Source organism: Sorex fumeus, unplaced genomic scaffold, assembly GCF_029834395.1.
Source record: "Sorex fumeus unplaced genomic scaffold, SorFum_2.1 ptg000122l, whole genome shotgun sequence".
NCBI lineage: Eukaryota > Metazoa > Chordata > Mammalia > Eulipotyphla > Soricidae > Sorex > Sorex fumeus.
This window is the reverse complement of record NW_026606179.1, coordinates 23,629,506-23,647,803: the sequence shown is the minus strand read 5'-3', so window position 1 is coordinate 23,647,803 and position 18,298 is coordinate 23,629,506. Positions and strand designations below refer to the sequence as shown.

The following is an 18,298-nucleotide window of genomic DNA, read 5'->3' as shown; positions in this document are numbered from 1 at the left end:
AAATTTTTTTAATTAAAAAAAAAAAAAAGGAAACAGCCTGTGCTTTGACAGGACATGATCAAGCGAGAGCTGCTCTAGGGAAACCCCGAGAGCAGGAGGTGCCGGGGCAGGTCTGGGCCCTGCGCGGCAACATGCACACGCACACACACACACACAAACACACACACACACACACATATACACACACCGCCCTCCCCTCACCCCCCCACCCCCGGCTCCGTACTGAGGCCTCAGCTCGGCAATGGTGGCGTAGGGGTGGATGAGACCATCCTGGTCAGCATAGGTTGTGTCCCCCTCGGACTGGGACCTCCGGCGCGGCTGAGGAATGGCCACAGTCCGGCCAGTCAACGTCGTGGCGAGGATGGCTGCGGCGAGCGCCGACCTGGAGATGAAGACAAGGCTGGTGAGATGAGACGGCCAGACCTGTGGCACGGGCGTCCTGCGGGCAGCGCCCAGTAGTGGCCGGCAGCATGATGGCCACCTGCCTCTGCAGGACTGTTGGTGACCTGCCTGGGATTTCACAACCCCTGGGAGTGGAAGCAGCTCCTCTCTGATCCATAGCCAGAGTCAAGCAGCTTCCCTACTGGAAGAACTGAAACGAAGTAAGTGTGTGTGTGTGTGTGTGTGTGTGTGTGTGTGTGTGTGTAAGGTTTTAAAAGGTTTTGAAAGGCATATTGGGGACCCAAATGAAGGAGGAAAGCATGTGTGTGTGTGTGTGTGTGTGTGTGTAAAAGGTTTTGAAAGGTTTTTATTTATTTTTTATACTTACTTTTTTTTTTATTAGTGAGACACCATGAGGTACAGTTGTAGACTTACAAACTTTCGTGCTTGGGTTTCAGTTATACAATGATCAAGTACCCATCCCCCCACCAGTGCCCATTCTCCATCACCAATGATCCCAGTAGCCCTCCCACCCCCCATCCCCCCCACCCCACCCTGCCTCTGTGACAGGGCATTCCCTTTTGCTCTCTTTCCTTTAGGTTGTTAGTTTGCAATAGAGGTATTGAGTAGCCATCATGTTTGGTCTACAGTCTACTGAAAGGTTTTTAAAGGCATGTTAGGGACCCTAATGAAGGAGGAATGTGTGTGTGTGTGTGTGTGTGTGTGTGTGTGTGTGTGTGTGGTTTTGAAAGGCACGCTGGGGGCCCTGAGGGAGAGCAGTGGTTGGCCAATGTGGCAGTTCTGGTTTGAGCCCTGGTCCCATACAGGCTCTGGAGAATCACTGGGCGTAGCCTTGGAGGCTAGGATAATTATAAGCCTATCATTCTGGTTTTCTTCCTCAGGCAGGAGGGTAGAATTCAGCACTCAGACATTTCCTCTCTCTACTCTCGTTCTGAATAACTTGCAAGTGTTTTTTTTTGTTTTCTTTTGTTTGGGTTTTGATTGATCCCCACTCTGTTGTGCTCAGGGGCTTTTAAGGGGGATGGGGTGGGGTGGGGGAATGGGTTGACTCCTGGCTCTGTGCTCCGGGATCACTCCTGGTGGGGCTCAGGGGGCCCTATGATATGTTGGGGGATGGCACCCTGGCTGGCTGCATGTGAGGCTAAACACCTAACCCACTGTCCCAGTGCTCCTCCCCAAAAACTACACTTCTTAAGGACTGAGCACTGGATAGGAGAAAGCTACACAGAGGCTCTTCTGGAGAAGGTGCCCCTGAGTGTTCAGTGCAGTGGGTCTGGGTGCATGTGGGAGCAAACCACCAGGGTGGGGGTTCAAGGGTCACAGGAAGGGACAGAGATAAGATAGCAGGGAGGGTGTTTGCCTAGAATGGAGCCAATCAGGGTCTGATCCCTGAACCCCATATGGTCATCTGAGCACCTCCAGGAGTAATGCCTGAGTGCAGAGGCAGGAGCAACCCCTCAGCACATCTGGGTGTGACCCCAAAACTAAACTAAACAAAAAAAAAACAGGATCACAGGAACAATGCCAGGCACTTCGGCATGGCCAGATGGACAGGGGAAATGACAGTGTATGGATGCAGAACTCCTGAGGGTCTATATTGAAACAGACAATAACTAGGTCCAGATGGAACACTGCTCCAGAATCCTCCAAAAAAAAAAAAACCGTAAGAGCGAGACCCAAAAGATCAGACTGGTTCCAAGGAAATTCACTCCATCCCAAAAAAAAAATTCACAAAGTAAAACAGCAATGTCCAGCACTCAATACGATGAAACCAACCAAAGACAACCAGGCATGCAGAGAAACAGAAAAACACGACCCATAAAAATAAGAAGCAATCAAAAACACTCAGCACCGAATACTGACATAGGGAATTAGCAGAGAAGGAACCTAAGACAGTTATTATAACTGTCTCCCACATATTCAGAAAGCTAAAAAGGGATACAGAAGATTATAAAGACGACTTTAGCTTAAAGATGTCAAAATTACACTGCTGAGATTAAAAGATTATATGTTCCAAAAGAAAAGAAGACACTGGAAGCAAGACACTGGAATGACCAAAATGGATAAAGAAAGGAAAAATAACTGTGAAATTGTGAGATGAGTTTTTAAAAGACAGTTGTATTGGTGTCTTTTTTTGGTGGCAGGGCTCAGGTACACGTCCAGCAGTTCCGGGTTATGACTGATTATGGTGCCAAGGATGAAACCTTGGGCTCCAGGTCTTTGGGTTGTCTCTCTAGCCCTACTGGGCCATGTCTTAAGTCACTAAATTTTAGTATAATTCATTAATGCGATAGACTTTTTATCAAATAGTACTGGAATAATTGGCTAGTTATATATAAGGGGGGGGAAGAGGAGGGTGGGGAAGGGGGAGGGGGAGGGAGAGGGAGGGGGAGGAGAAGGAGGAGTTGTCCAGCCAACTGCACATTTCTGCAGCCCAGGCACCTGAGACCAGAGCCTTCTAGGAAGTCCATGGCTTACATGCACGAAACAGCATGTAGGTGCTTGCATGTTAGCCGGGAAGGCTCAGGCACGGCTGCCGCTGCTGCTGCCTAAACCCGCCAGCCCCAGTGACACAGCAGCACCTGTGAGCTCAGTCCTGACGGGGCAGCAGGCTTGACGGGAGACAGGCCATGGTGCTTCTTTGTTTTGTTGGGGGGGGGGGGCCACACCCCACGGTGCTCAGGGCTGGTTCCTTGCTCTGTGCTCAGAGATCACTCCTGGTGGGCCTTGGGGGATCCTATGGGGTCCTGGGTACTGAACTCGGATCAGCCGTGTGCAAAGCAAGCATGCAACTACAGCGCTATTGCTCCAGCCCCAAAGCAAAGGTCTCCCCAAAGCACCCACGGAGCCCTGGCCCAGAGGCACCACTAGAGGGCGCTCTTCTCGACGTCAGGATTGTACTAGAGCAAAGGAACACCAACATTTTTTTTTCCCCCTTCTTATTTTTTTTTTTATTTCTTTTCAGAGCATTACAAAGCTGTTCATGATTGAATTTCAGCCATATAGTATTTCAACACCCATCCCTCCACCAGTGTACATTTCCCAGTACCAGTGTCCCCAGGTTCCCTCCCATCACTCCCCAACCCTCACCCCTTGCCTGTCTCTTTGGTAGATGCTTTCCCTCCTTCCCTTCCCTTCCCTTCCTCCCTCCTTCCCTCTATCTCTCCCTCCTTCTCCTCCCCCCCTTCTTTTGGGCATTGTGGTTTGCAATATTGATCATGCTGAACAAGATCTGAGGATTAAAAGTAGATAAGGGATATTCTTGGAACACCAACATTCTTTCCAAGTGTTTTTGGAAGCTCCTCCTTTTACAACTATCTTTGAAAAGAAGGTGGCAAATCAGTTCTTCTGCTAGCTTGTTAATGGTGATACCTTTCTAATACATACACAAAAGTCAAATCAAAATGTATTAAAGACCTTAATGTCAGACCTTAAGAACTGAAAATGCCTTGAAATAGGCCCGTACCATCTACACAATGGAATACTATGCAGCTGTCAGGAGAGATGAAGTCATGAACTTTGCTTATAATTGGATAGACATGGAGAGTATCATGCTAAGTGAAATGAGTCAGAAAGAGAGGGACGGACATAGAAGGACGGCACTCATTTGTGGGGTATAAAACAACATAGCATGAGGCTGACACCTAAGGACAGTAGATCCACGGGACAGATAGATTGCTCCATAGCTGGAAGCCCGACTCATGAGCAAAGGGGAGAAGGCAGCTGGAATAGAGAAGGGATCACTAAGAAAAAGATGGCTGGAGGAATCGGTCGGGATGGGAGATGGGGTCAACTGGGGATATTGGTGGTGGGAATGTGCACTGGTGGAGGGAGGGTGTTTGATCATTGTGTGACTGTAACCCAAACATGAAAGTTTGTAACTATCTTATGGTGATTCAATAAAATTTAAAACAAATTAAAGAAAGAACTATGCCAGTACCTTGAGGAAAACATAGATAGAACACTGCGTGATATTGAAACTAGAGGAATCTTCGATGATTCCACACCACTGACTGAGCAAATGAAAGCAGAGATGAACAAAGAGGATTGCATCAAACTAAGAAGATTCTGCACTGCAAAGGAAACAACGACTAGACTGCATATGTCCCACATACATGAAGCACTGGTAGAGCTTTTATTTTTTTATTTTTTTCTTTCATAAATTCAATAAATTCAATTGATTTATTGAATCACCGTGAGAGCAGTTACAAAGCTTTTAGGTTTAAGTCTCGGTCGTACAATGATGAAACACCCGTCCCTTCACCAGTGCACATTTCCCACCACCAAAAACCCCAGTATACCCCCCATGCCACCCCCTCCCCTACCTGTGTGGCAGATGGTTTCCGCATTACTCTCTATCTACTTTGATTACATTCAATATTTCGACACCAGATCCACCACTATTATTTGGGATTTTACCTCAACACTCACATCTGCCGAAAAGGCAACATTAGACAATTTGTTTTCTATTGCTGATAATGAATAATACCGTGGTTGCACAATTTTGGAATTCTGAAATTTTAATAATAAAATCTGGAGGGATTTCTGCAAAAGCCGCTGGGTTCGGAGATTTGTTTCTGAGTCTCTGGGATCAAGGTTTAAACCACTTGCTGAGTAGCCAGAGGGCTCATTCATGGGCAGCGACTCAGAGTCTCATTGGGGCAGGGGAGGAAAGGACACGTCCCACCCATCCCATGAGGTCCCACATTATCTCCTCACTGCGGGCCCCCACCTGGCTGTCCATTGGCCACTGTAAGATGATGGACCCCGAGCCACCAGGGGGAACAGGCCAAGCACCAGGAGAGCTTTACAAGAAAAATAAACTAGCCCCACCTCGGAGAGGGGCAGGTGAGGTCAGCACCGACCCCAATAGAGCCCCAGCAGCTAAAAACCTCCAGAACCCAACCGACATCATGCTCACAGCCAATCTCCACACCACAGGCTCGGGACAAGCATCCCTCGCATGATAATGGATCTGCTGAAAAACTCAGGTATGTGGGTTTTGTAACCGAAATCTCCAAGCTCAAACTGAGTCGGGAATGGGGCCTGGTGGTCACACCCATAAACGGCCTCTGTGCCATATAAGCTAATTAGTGGCCATGATCCAGAGACTCACAAATAAATCTTGGAAGAGAGCAAGAAACTGCAGCCATGCACTTAATGCCAGCTCTAGTACCATTTTTAAAATTTTAGAATTCCTGGAGTGACATCTCATACTCTCTGCCACTGATGTACCAAGAGCAGCACACCACATTTGATAGGGCGTAAAGTAGAAGGCAACTGAGCTGGACCAAAACACACACACAAACTCACACACACAAGCACATAAGGCTCAATGTGTAACCACATATTAGTCGTCTCTTACACAAGGGCTTAATGGCTCCAAGGTGAGATACAACAATCTTCAAACACTTTCCTCTGAGGAAACCTTTGTGGATCATTTTTAGTGGATTATCTTAACGAGCAATTCAAAATAAATTATTTAGGATCTCCCTTTGGGGCAGGCTTGGGTGGTAGTGGGAAAATTCTGAATAATGGTGATGGTAAGGTGTAATAGTGGTGGGTTTGGTCTTAGAATATTGAATGTAATAAATTATCACGAGCAAAAAAACCTTATAAAATTAAAAAAAAATAAACTATCCATATTGAAAAATAAGGGGAAGAGGTGAACAGAAACCAACTCAAAAATTCCATTCTCAAAAATGCCATATGGGGGGCTGGAGCGATAGCACAGCAGGTAGGGTGTTTGCCTTGCACACAGCCAACATGGTCGAAACAGGTTCTATTCCCAGCATCCCATATGGTCCCCCGAGCACCGCCAGGAGCAATTCCTGAGTGCATGAGCCAGGAGTAACCCCTGAGCATCGCCAGGTGTGACCCAAGAAGCAAAAAAAATAAATAAATAAAAAGCCATACGGATGGTCAAAAGGCATATGAAAATATGCTCTCATCAGTGATCACCAGGGAAATGCAAATCAAAACAACAGTGAGGCATCATCTCACCCCAGGGAGACTGCCACACATCACAAAGAACAAAAACAACCAGTGCTGGCATGGGCGCAGGCAAAACAGGGGCTCCCACTCATTGCTGCTGGGCATGCAGACTGGTCCAGACTTTTTGGAAAAAATATGGACACACCTCAAAGAACCTAAAATTGAGCTTCTCAATGGCCCAGCAATTCCACTTCTTGGTAACTGCCCCAGGGGGCCCAAATATTATTTAGAAGAGACATTCGCATCGCTCCTCGGCCTTTTGGCTAAGATCAAGTGTAGTATCTGTTCTTATCAGATTAATATCCGATACATCCTCTATCCGAGGACAATACATGAAATGGATTTGGGGGGGCAGAGATTGGAATAGGAGCTTGCTCCATCCACTCCGCACATCGACCTGGTAATGCAGCACCTCCAGGAATGGTGCCCGGGAAAAAGAAAAGAAAAAAGAAAAGAAAAGAAAAGAAAAGAAAAGAAAAGAAAAGAAAAAGAAAAGACATTTGCACTCATTTCTTCATTGCAGGCCTATTCACAATAGCCAAAATCTGGAAATAACCAAGTATGCAAGAACGGATGACAGGACAATGAAACTATGGTATACAGACACAATGAATACTACTTAGCCATAAGAAAAAAAATGAAAGCCTGCAATGTGCTGTTACATGGATGCATCTGGAGTGTATCACGCTGACTGCAGTAGAGGAAAGACAGACAGACTAATCTCTCTCATCTATGGGCCATACGGCATCGTAGGAAGGGAATAACAAATGCGTGAAGGCAACAGAAACAGAACCGGTCGGAAGCTTCCAGTAGGAAGCATCCCACGAAGGCAGGCTATGGGGAGAGACTGGAACCATGGGTGGAGGGAAACTCTGGTGTCGGGCGTGGTGCTTGGAATGTTGTGTGTGTGGAACCCTAGAATAATAGTTTTGTAAACCACGGGGCCTAAAATAACAATCATTTTTAAAATGTTTGTCCTTATGAATATAACAGAATCCAAACATGCCCTGCAGAGGCGGGATGCTTAGGTATGAAGACTGTTGGCTCTTTGGAGGATGAGGGAGTCCCTGGCTTGGGCAAGGAACACGCATCCCCTCCTCCCAGCAAAGCCGTTTTTCGGAAAGCAGACCCGTGTTTAAAAAGAAAAGGCACTGTAGCACTGTCCTCCCGTTGTTCATCGATTTGCTTGAGCGGGCCCAGTAACGTCTCTGTTGTGAGACTTGTTGTTACTGTGTTCGGCATATCGAATACGTCACGGGTAGCTTGCCAGGCTTTGCTGTGCAGGCAAGATACTCTTGGTAGCTTGCGGACTCTCTGAGAGGGGAGGAGGAATCGAACTCGGGTCGGCCGGGTGCAAAGGCTCAGAGGGTCTCTCAGTGTCTGAGGGGTGGCCCACTGTGCCCCCCGCCCTACCGCCTTGCTATCGCTCCAGCCTGCGTGAAATGTATGTCCTTAAACATACGATAACCTAAATACTCAGACTTTTTAATGCTCTATGATTTGAAAGTTTCTTGTTGCATTCCGTGACGAGAGAGGAGGACTCTGTACCCTGAGAGGGACAGACACCCCTCCACTAGCTGCAATGTGTGTGTGTGTATGTGTGTGTTTGTGTGTGTGTGTGTGTGTGTGTGCGCACGCGCGCACCAGGACAGAGCACTTGTAGCTGAGCAGAGGCTGCGTGCACTCCCGCTTGCAGGGACTCACCTGGGTCTCTCTGGAGACGGGTTGGGGCTGCGGGGGGGTGGTGTGCGGGGCACGGCTGCCTTGGGAGCGATGCTGGCGGCAGGAAGAAGGCCATGGGCGATGTGTTTCTGCACCAAGGAAACACAGGAGTCAGGGGTGAGCTGTCCCTCTGCCTTCCTGGGGCCACGCACAAGGAGGTGCCCCCTACCCTCCCCGGCGAGTAAGCAAGCCCACCCAGGACACAACCTCGCTGTCGCTGCTCATCCTGCCCTCTTCAGGGGCTCCCCTGACCACCCCCTTCCTGAGTCACCCTCCAGATATACCTCATCTTGGGGACACAGCCCCCACTGCCCCTGCCCACTGGCCATGTCTGATACAGGCAAATGACTGTGTTTTCAGGCCACACCTAGCGATGCTCAGGGCTAACTCCTGGCTCTGCGCTCAGAAATCACTCCTGGCAGTGCTCGGGGGACCATGTGGGGTGCCAGAGATGGAACCCGGGTCGGCTGTGTGCAAAGCAAGGGCCTTCCGTGAGACAAGGCCTCGCATCAGCTCAGGGGGTCTCTCAGTGACTGAGGGGGCGGCCCACTGTGCCCCCCACACGGAGGGCAGGCATCCAACACCACCCCCACAGCCGAAGCAGGGAGCCAAGGACCAAGGGTTGAGTGGCCCGGGGCGGGCTCCTTCAGGTCCCCTGAGAAGCCCACAGACACCCAGGCGGGGCTTCTGAGACCTGGGGAGGGGGACGGAAGAGCATCCCAGGAAGAGGAAACGGTCCAAGAGCAGAAAGAGGCAGGGCCTGCAGGGCTGTGTTCTGGAAATAACAAGCACATAGTTTGCTGGGACAGCAGTGAGGTCAGAGCGGGCGCAGCCCTGCGGCCACGAGCAAAGCCACTGGGAGACTAATCAGGCCACGGGCAGCACTCCCTGGTGAGGGGCCTGGGTAGATGTTCCAAATGCCTCCTGCGCCCCCACTCCCCCAGCTCCATGGGCACCCCGGCCCCCAGTGCCTCCGTTTTACTCTAAACTCCCTTCCCTGTTTGCCCCTGGATGGATTAGTCAATACCTGCCTTTGTCAGTAACAATTTACACAACTGCCTTCTCCCCTGCGCCCCACAGTTCAAGGGGACAACTTAGTGACCTTTGAACACGCCGGGGCTGACACCCAATAGACCCCCCAAAAGGCATCACGAGTTCTGTTTATTTTGTAGCAAATAATTTTTGTATGTGGCATAAAGTTCTTTTGCAAAAAATTAACTGTAATCATTCACCATGGTGCCGTGGTCTGCAGGGCTATTACTGTTTCAAACCTACAGAGCTACCCTGGCTGCCACCAGGAGCCAGAGCCCTCTTCCGGGTCCCATGGTCCCCTTTTGTTCCCTTTGCTGCCTCAGTTCACTGTTTTATTGACTCGCTCTCTGGGGAAGTGTCTAATACCTTCTTTTAAAAAAAAAAAAAAGTCTGAGGGCTTCCAGAGCAGTGGGGTGCAGGCGGGGACTAGGTCTATACCTGATGTCAATGGAATCAGGGTACAAGGCTGATGCCTCTGACCCCTGAATTATCTCCCCCCAGACCCTTGCTTTGTTTTTTAGGTGTTTATTATAAAGCACACCACACACACACATACACACACAGTGTGCAGAACCATTCTTACCTGCACCACTAGAAGCATTTCCCCACCGGCAGTCCCTCATGACCAGAGGCAACACAGTGGCCTGTCCACTGCTCCTCCTGATGGACCCCGGCCCACCTCTGCACCATCCAGAGGTGCTTCCAGTGCCCGCAGAGCAAATGGTCTGCTCCCCTCCACCCAGAACCTTTTCTCCCTCCCCAGACCAACTCTACAGGCTGACCCGGCTGCCGCTCGCTGGGCTGTGCCTCCTCAGGAAAGGAGTCCACCCATTCTTTGCGGAAACCCAGGGGAGACTGTTGTCCTCTACACCGTATGACCATAAGCTGTCATTTAGCAGGGGGGGGTGGGGGGACTCAGTAGGACTCAATAGTGCAATCAAAGGGGATTGGCATTTGCTGTGCATGCATGCAGCCGACCCAGGTTTGATCCCCAGCACCCCACAGGGTCCCCCAAGCCCTCCAGGAGTGATCCCTGAGTGCAGAGACAGGAGTTAAGTCCTGAGCACTTTCAGGTGTGCCCCCCTCCACCCCCCACCACACACACACACACAAAATGCAATCAAAGTTCAATATACATGTTGGCCAAACTGCACTGTGAAAGCATGTTCCACCCAGGTCCTCACTGTTTCCCCCGGCACCTGTCCAGATGGCTTCAGCAGGAGGCAGAGCTGAGGCTGGGAAGTGAAAGCAGACAGGTTTGCAATCTCCACTTGCAACGGGTCTTAAGATGGGGGCCTGAGAGACAGTACAGCGGGTAAGGCGCTTGCCTTGCGTGCAGTCGACCTGAGTTCAATCCTGGCATCCCATATGGCTCCCCCAGCACACCAGGAGTGATTCCTGAGTGCAGAGCCAGGAGTAACCCCTGAGTACCCACCCCCAAAAAATAAATAAAAAGGGTTAAGATGCTTGCCTTGCTTCCATGAGTGCATGTGTGTGTGTATGTGTGTGGTTTTGTGTATTAAGAGCACTGGGTTCTAATGAGTGCCACTGCACTGCACTGTCCTCCCGCTGTTCATCTATTTGCTCCAGCAGGCCCAGTAACGTCTCCATTGTTGAGACTTTGTTGTTACTGTGTTTGGCATATTGAATACGTAGCTTGCCAGGCTTTGCTATGCAGGCGAGATACTCTCAGTAGCTTGCAGAGCTCTCCGACAGGGGCGGAGGAATCAAACTTGGGTTGGCCAGGTCGGCCGCATGCAAGGCAAATGCCCTACCCGCTGTGCTATCACTCTAGCTCATGAGTGCCACAATCAGACTAAATTTGTTTTGCTTGGGGGCCCCTCTGGGGCTGATTTTCACACCAGTGCCACCCCATGCATTTCTGTTTGAGCCTGGCAGCTCTGCTGTCTAAAATCCCCTAGAGAGGGGCTAGAGTGACAGCACAATGGGTAGGACATTAGCCTTGCATGCAGCCGACCCGGGTTCGATTCCCAGCATTCCATATGGTCCCCCAAGCACCCCCAGGAGTAATTCCTGAGTGCATGAGCCAGGAGTCACCCCTGAGCATTGCTGGGTGTGACCTAAAAAGACAAAAAAAAAATCTCCTGGGGAGGTGAAGAGGGGTCAGCACCACAGCCAGGGGTATGCCAGCACCTCAACTTAAAGGCTGCAACCCCCAATGAACACTGCAACTAAAAAGATGTTCCGGCAGATATTAAATGTAATAAATTATTGTGGGAAAAGATAGCTTCTTAGATACAGGTAAAATTTCCAGAAATAATTTTGAAGGAATCACGTAAGTCTTTAAACATCAAATCCTCTTGTGGCACATTTTTAAAAATTACAACTTACACTGAGGTATACAATGCAACTCCCCCCCCAAATTTCCAAAAGTTATTAACCTAAATTGTGGAACTACATCTTTATATTCGGTGTTTTTCTTCCAAAACTTAAAAATTCATATAATTATTGGGGGGGGGGGGGGGGAGTTGTTCCAGCAGGCAGGCAGCCTGTTGGGCAACCCAAGGCCAGCAAGTGGCAGGCACCCAATAGAAGAATGAAACCCCGCCGGAGGCCAAGTTTGCAAGCACCACGGCCCGAACTGGGGGTCCCCCCTGCACCCCCTTCCCCATACACACACACTCCTCAGCCCTGCAGCACAGGCAAAGGCTCGAACTCCCCACAACCAAGTTCGTGGGCACGGGGTCAAGGCCACCTCAGCAGAGGGAGGGGGAAGGGGGGGCGGCGGCTGCTGGGGGACTCGAGGGAACCCCTTCCGAGCAGAGGCGCCACGGCAGCGGCAGCGCGGGGGAGGCCGGCGGTGGAGCCGCCAGGGGAGAACCGACCGACTTGGCTGATGTGGGGTGTCGGGAACCGAGCAGGACACCCCCCCACCTGGAGGTTCCTCTAGCAAGTTTGTGCCGTGAAGCAGGGCACTTACTCCCCGACCGCGGAAAGAACGTTTGCGGGGTAGAAGTGCACGAGAAAACAAACAAACAAACAAAAAACAAAACTAGGGTTTTTCTTTTTTTAATGAGGTTTTTTTGGTGGGTTTTTTTTTTTCCAATTTTTTTGTCTTGGGCCACACCCGGCAATGCTCAGGGCTTACTCCTGGCTCTGCGATGCATCGGGGGACCAGATGGGATGCCGAGGATCGAACGCAGGTCAGCTGCCTGCAAGGCAATCGCCCTCCCCGCTGTACTATTGCTCCGGTTCTCAAACTGGGTTTCTTCTAACTCCTTCCTTTGGGTGCAGCTGCCTGCCTCTCGGCCCGAGCCCCAACCTCTCTCCCCTGAGAACTGGCCCGCGCTCGCAGCGGAAGCCGGCGGGGATGTACTCACGAACTGGCCCCGGCGGCCTCTGCGGAAGCCCTGGAGCATCTCTGCGGCGGTAGGGGCGAGGCAGTGTCCGGTCGGACTCGCGGCCACCCCACGACACAGCTGGAGAACCGCTCAGGACCGCTAGTCCCCACCCCTGGGCCTAGCCCCAGACGCCTTTTTCTCCAGGGGCTGCTTATCAACCACCATGTCTGCCATTGGCTCATCTTCCGCCGCAGCCAATCAGAGACAAGTTTACTTGGCGTCCGTCGCTCTTGGCAACCAGCGTGGTCCTCATTCAAAAGCGCGGAAATGTGCCGCTAGCCGCCCTCTGATTGGTCCGCCCCGGTGTCCGTCGGCGGCCCCCGCAGCCTATCCAGAGCTGCGAGAGGCAGAGGGCGGGCAGCTTGAAGGCTTCCCGGGGCTGCCCGCCCGCGGCCCCGGAAGTGCCCCGCAGTTTTTAACGCGGGTCCGAGTCGGGCCCTGCTGGGCTGGGCTTTGGGTCGGACTGCGGAGACACATGTGTGAAACAAGCTGGGGTAGCCGGGGTCAGGGTGGTGACGATAATCAGGAACGGGACCGCCTGCACCGGAACTTCCGAGCTGCATTGTAGACCTTTGCAGACGCGCCGCTGCGGGAGGGCCAGCGGGGAATGCACCTGCGGGCGTATGCCCACGGGCCAGTCCTCGGACCTTCCTGGCCACCCTCTCCAGCCCGAAGCTGCCCATGGAAAGGCAACCCCCTGATTGCACCGGACCCACGCACGTGCCCCTGGGCTATGTGGTGGCCAGTGACAAGTGGCGCGGGTCGCAGCTGGCACAGGCCCTGCAAGGTGGGTGGGCTTGCCCGGGACTACGTGGTGGCCAGTGACAAGTGGCGCAGGTCGCCGCTGGCGCAAGTCCTGCAAAGTGGATGGGCTTGCCCCTGGGCTACGTGGTGGCCAGTGACAAGTGGCGTGGGTTGCAGCTGGCGGAGGCCCTGCAAAGTGGATGGGCTTGCCCCGTGCACGAGCCCTCAAAGCTTTGCAGAACCTCGGGCTCGGCGGGACCTTGTCGTCGCCGCCCGTTCCTCCCGGACTCACGGAACTCGCGGTCTTGTCTGTATTTTAAGGGAAAACTACGTTGGTGTTTGAGGATGGCCTGTCACCGGTGGATTTCTACGTGTCGAGCCGCTCCTGCATCCTCTTCATCTCCGAAGCGGATTTGGTGGCAGGGAACAGCTACAGAAAGAGACTCGTAAAGGTTAGGAATGTAAGTACCTAGCCGAAACTGGATCTGACCACTGACTCCTTGCCTCTATCAATCCTTTGCAGTCTTCCTTTTTTTTTTTTTTTAATTCACCGTGAGATACAGTTACAAAGCTTTCATGATTGGGTTTCAGTCATTCAATGATCGAACACCCATTCCCCCACCAGTGGGCATTTTCCGCCACCAATGTCCCCAAGGTCCCTTCTGCCACCTCCACCCCATCCTACCTCCTGCCTCTGTGGCAGGCACCTTCTTTCTTACTCTCTCTCTACTTATGGGCATCATGGTTTTGTTTGCAATAATTTATATAAAACTGTTGGCCAGGGGGCCAGAGCCACGATAGAGAGGGTAGAGTGTTTACCGTTGCACACTGCCCACCCAGGTCCAATTTTCTGCTTCTCCTGTGGCCTGTTGGGAGTGATTCCTGATGAAAAGCCCGGTGGCCCAAACAAAAAAACTAAAATATTGACTGTTTTAAACCCTCTTGGAGCAAAAGCTTTCTTACTTTACAAAATATTTTGTTACAAATGGATTTTTTGTTTCTTTTTGGGTCACAACCTATTATTCTGGGGCTACTCCTGGCTCTGCACTAAGGAGTTACTCCTGTCCATGCCCAGAGGACCATATGGGATGTCAGGGTTCTAATCTAGAGAGGCCACGTGGCAGGCAAATGCCCTACCCACTGTACTATCGCTCAGGTCCCAGATTTTTATTGGTGTGGTTTTGGTTTTTGCTCCACACCCAGCGGGTGCTCAGGGACTTACTCCTAGCTCAGGAGACCAGCTGGGGTTCCAGGAATCAAATCTGGGTCAGCAGTATACAAGGCAGGCACCCAACCCACTATACTCTTGCTTTGGCACCCACAAATTAATTTATTGTCTCTTATCACCACCTCCCCCTTCGCCCCCACTTTGTAGTGCAATCATCTTCAAGGGATTGTCATAGTGGAAAAGACTCAAATGAGTGAACAGTACTTCCCGGCCGTCCAGAAGTTTACGGTTCTAGACCTGGGCATGGTGCTGCTCCCCGTGGCCAGCCAGATGGAAGCGGCCTGCCTGATCAGCGAGTTAGTAAGTACCGATCCCTGCCACAGCAGCCCCGGGAGCAATTCCCATCTAACCTTGCAAATTTTTCTTTAGCCCTTGCCCTTGCTATTGTTGCATGCCAGCATTTCAGTCTGCATTTTTCCCTCTTTATTCATAAAACTTGGGGGGAGGGGAGTGGTAGAGCACATACCTCACATGTGTGACACCCTCGGATCCAGTATCCCTGGGGCCAAAATGGGTAGGGCATTTGCCTTGCATGTGGCCGACCCAGTTCAATCCCCGCCATCCCATATGCTCCCCCACCCACACTGCCAGGAGTGATTCCTGAGTACAGAGCCAGGAGTAACCCCTGAGCATCAGTGGGTGGGACCTAAAAAGAAAAGAAAAAAAAACCCTTTTGGAGGAAAATTTTAGTTCAGAAACTGCTTCTGCAAGCAGATGAGTTGTCCCCAGGAATATTCTAGGCAAATGATTGGTAATCAAGCAAGGGCCCTCATTTTAGACTCCCACTGTCATTCATTATTCTGCTGGCGAACATGTCCATTGTTGGGCCTCAGCCCCACGTATCAGCATCAGCACTCCATGTGCATACTGATTTTAAAAACAGGAGCCATCCCTGATAGTGTTGTGGGGGACATTGTGCTACCAGCCACTGAACTCGGGGTATCACACAGGCTAGGGATGTGTTGGACCACGTGAGCTATCTCCCTGACCCTAAGTTGTTGTCTTTTAGCGGAGTCTCCCTGGTTCTCTCTGACATTTATCTCTGCTATACATTAGAATTCCCTGGGAACCTTTAAAATCAGAACATAAAGTCTGAGCATCACTCCTTTTTTCTTTTTTTTGGGGGGGGGCACACTTTAGGGAGCAACATACTTCTGACTCTGTGGGTCTGTAGGCAGTGAGGGGGATCCAACCCAGGTGGGCTGCTTGTAAGCAAGTGCCTTAATCCTTCTACTGTTTCCCCGGCCCCTGAACACTCTTTACAGTTGTGTTGTTTTCCAGTCTGATGTGCAGGATTGTGAAGCAACAGGAAAATGCAACCGTGTGGAATGTGGTTTCTCCTTTGCTTGCAGTCTTTTTGCAGGGCACGTCGTTAAGACATTCTCATCATACACCACCCCATTTCTTTCTTTCCTTTTTTTCTTTTCATTTGAAGTAAAACAGATTTTATTGAAGGTTTTTTTCGGAAGATAAAGTAGGGAGAGAGGGGAGACAGTGTAACACTCAAGAGGGAACGCAGGCTTCTCCAAAGGCAGAGAGAACCCCTATACACACTCCACATTAGGTACAGAAGCATGAAAGTACACACGTCAAGAGGGGGGATATGGGTGTCACATGTGCTTGGCCACATGGGCACAAGCAACATATGGGCTTAGGCAGCATATGTGCCTCTTTTTTTTTTTTTCCTCCAGCAGGGAGCTCTTTTCAGGACTACATCTGTCCGTGTTCGAGTAGCCATGTGGTGCCAGGAATTGAACCCAAAACCCTGTGCAAAGATATCTTGCACTATCTGAAATGTGCAAAAGCCCTGAAATGTTTCTCTTTTTTTGTTGTTTTGTTTTGTTTTGGGGTTTCACCTGGCAGTGCTCAGGGGTTACTCTTGGTTCCGCACTCAGGAATTACTCCTGGCAGAGTTTGGGGAATCATAAGGGATGCTGGAGATTTAACCCAGTTCTGTTGCATGCAAGGCAGGCACCCTACCCACTGCTGTACTCTCTCTCTTCAACCCCCTGAAACATTTATTAATAAGCATAGGAACCTGTTTGAATTTCTCAGTTATGTTTTCCGTGCTTTCATCCTAAGCATTGTTTCATTCCTCTGTGTTGTTATATATTTCCTCTTTCAGTAGCTTTGCTAGTGTCTGAAAAAAAATTACACTCGTGGTATATAAAAACTAATAGTAGTAAGTCAATTCGAGCAAACGAAGATCGGACTAAACCACCACCAAACTTTTCAAAAACTGGCTCGTCCGCCAGAGGGCGCTCATGTGCTTTTTTTTTCTGTTCTAATTTTGCTTCAGGTTCTAGAGACCACAAAAGAACCCAGCAAGAACCCTCTGCTCAGGAAGAAAAGGGCTCAGATTTCGGAGGCTTCTCTGCTGAGGTCTGTGCAGCAGATCCCAGGCGTTGGGAAAGTCAAAGCTCCGCTTCTGCTCCAGAAGTTTCCGAGTATTCAGCAGCTAAGCGCTGCCTCCCTCCAGGAGCTGGAGCCAGTGGTCGGGCCGGCAGCCGCACAGCAAATCCACAGCTTCTTCACCCGGCCCCGGTGACCAGGCTCTTCTCCCTTAAGCCCAACTACAGGGCCATGATGGCGTGCCTGCACACCGGGCAGGCTTTCCTCCGGCAGCACCTCGAGGAAGGTGAGGTGGCACTTGGTCATCCTGCTCTGCGCGCTGGGTTCAAGCATTTTGGTGAGGGGACCCTGTTTGGCGCTGCCCTCGTCCTGCTAGCAGGAACGGCTGGTGGGACGCTGGAGATTTAACCCAGGTCTGCTGCATGCATCTTCCCAAGAGAATCATGTTATTTGGGACGTGCAGACTCAGTGGAAAGCAGACCCCGCCCCCCCTTCCCCGCCCCTTGCGACCTGGATCACTATGGCATGGACAGGGTTTACCGAGCCTCAGGACCAACCCACCGTGCAGCCTTGCTGCACCCTCGGGCCCTGGCCCCCGGCTGCTGTTCTCTGGGGCGGTTCTCCCTGTACCTGGGCCGCAGGGCTGCTGCCAGGGTAAATAAACATCGCGTCCTTCCCTCCCTCCCTCCTTCCTTCCTGGCCCCCTCCCTTCCTGGTAGCCGGTTTGTTTATAATCACTCGGTGATTACAGAAATATTTCTAAACACAGAAAATCTGAATCTAGAGTTCCTGTGTAAAGACTAAAAGGCCAGTGTGGGCCTGGCACCACAGAACAGAGGGTGTGCTTCATGTGCAGGAGACCATGAGTATGATCCCCCAACGCCACCAAGACCCCAAGGCACCGCTGAATATCCCCCTGGTAGCCCCCGACATCGCTCGGCCAAGGCAGCACTGCACTGCCAGTTCACGCATCACCAGGACTTGCCCTCAGAGCCCCTCAAAGTAAATGAGGGAGTTTATGTAGTAAATAACATATAGTAGAGGGTGGGAAAGTATTCAAGGGGTGGATGAAATACTCCAGTGGGACAGTAAACAGGGAGTGGACACAGTACACAAGTGGGATGGTTCAAAGGGAGTAGACATAGTACACCAGAGGGATGGTACGCAGGAAATAGACACAGTACACCAGTGGGATGGTACGCAGGGAGTGGACACAGTACACCAGAGGGATGGTACGCAGGGAGTGGACACAGTACACCAGAGGGATGGTACGCAGGGAGTGGACACAGTACACTAGAGGGATGGTACGCAGGAAATAGACACAGTACACCTGTGGGATGGTACGCAGGGAGTGGACATAGTACACCAGAGGGATGGTATGCAGGGAGTGGACATAGTACACCAGAGGAATGGTACGCAGGGAGTGGACACAGTACACCGATGGGATGGTACGCAGGGAGTG

The 18,298-nt window shown here is 51.0% G+C and overlaps 2 protein-coding genes and 1 non-coding gene across 3 annotated transcripts in view; 2 read left to right on the top strand and 1 right to left on the bottom strand.

Moving 5' to 3' along the window:
* CEP89 (centrosomal protein 89) overlaps positions 1-12,574 on the bottom strand; it is a 70,917-nt gene extending 58,343 nt beyond the window's left edge. The window contains exons 1-3 of the mRNA XM_056136634.1: positions 12,492-12,574; positions 8,101-8,207; positions 224-382 (exon numbers count right to left, since the gene is read on the bottom strand). Coding sequence (XP_055992609.1) covers positions 224-382; positions 8,101-8,207; positions 12,492-12,530 — 305 coding nt within the window. The 5' untranslated portion in view covers positions 12,531-12,574. The remainder of the gene's footprint in view (positions 1-223; positions 383-8,100; positions 8,208-12,491) is intronic.
* On the top strand, positions 6,640-6,830 carry LOC130044613 (U2 spliceosomal RNA). The gene has a single exon (XR_008795459.1). It is a non-coding gene; the product is annotated as a U2 spliceosomal RNA (small nuclear RNA).
* A 560-nt stretch (positions 12,575-13,134) lies between the features above and the next one.
* Positions 13,135-17,042, top strand: FAAP24 (FA core complex associated protein 24). Its single transcript, XM_056136927.1, has 4 exons — positions 13,135-13,299; positions 13,578-13,717; positions 14,632-14,784; positions 16,784-17,042. The coding sequence occupies exons 1-4, from the start codon at positions 13,194-13,196 to the stop codon at positions 17,030-17,032; spliced, it is 648 nt and encodes a 215-aa protein (XP_055992902.1). The 5' UTR covers positions 13,135-13,193; the 3' UTR covers positions 17,033-17,042.
* The last annotated feature ends 1,256 nt before the right edge of the window (positions 17,043-18,298 follow it).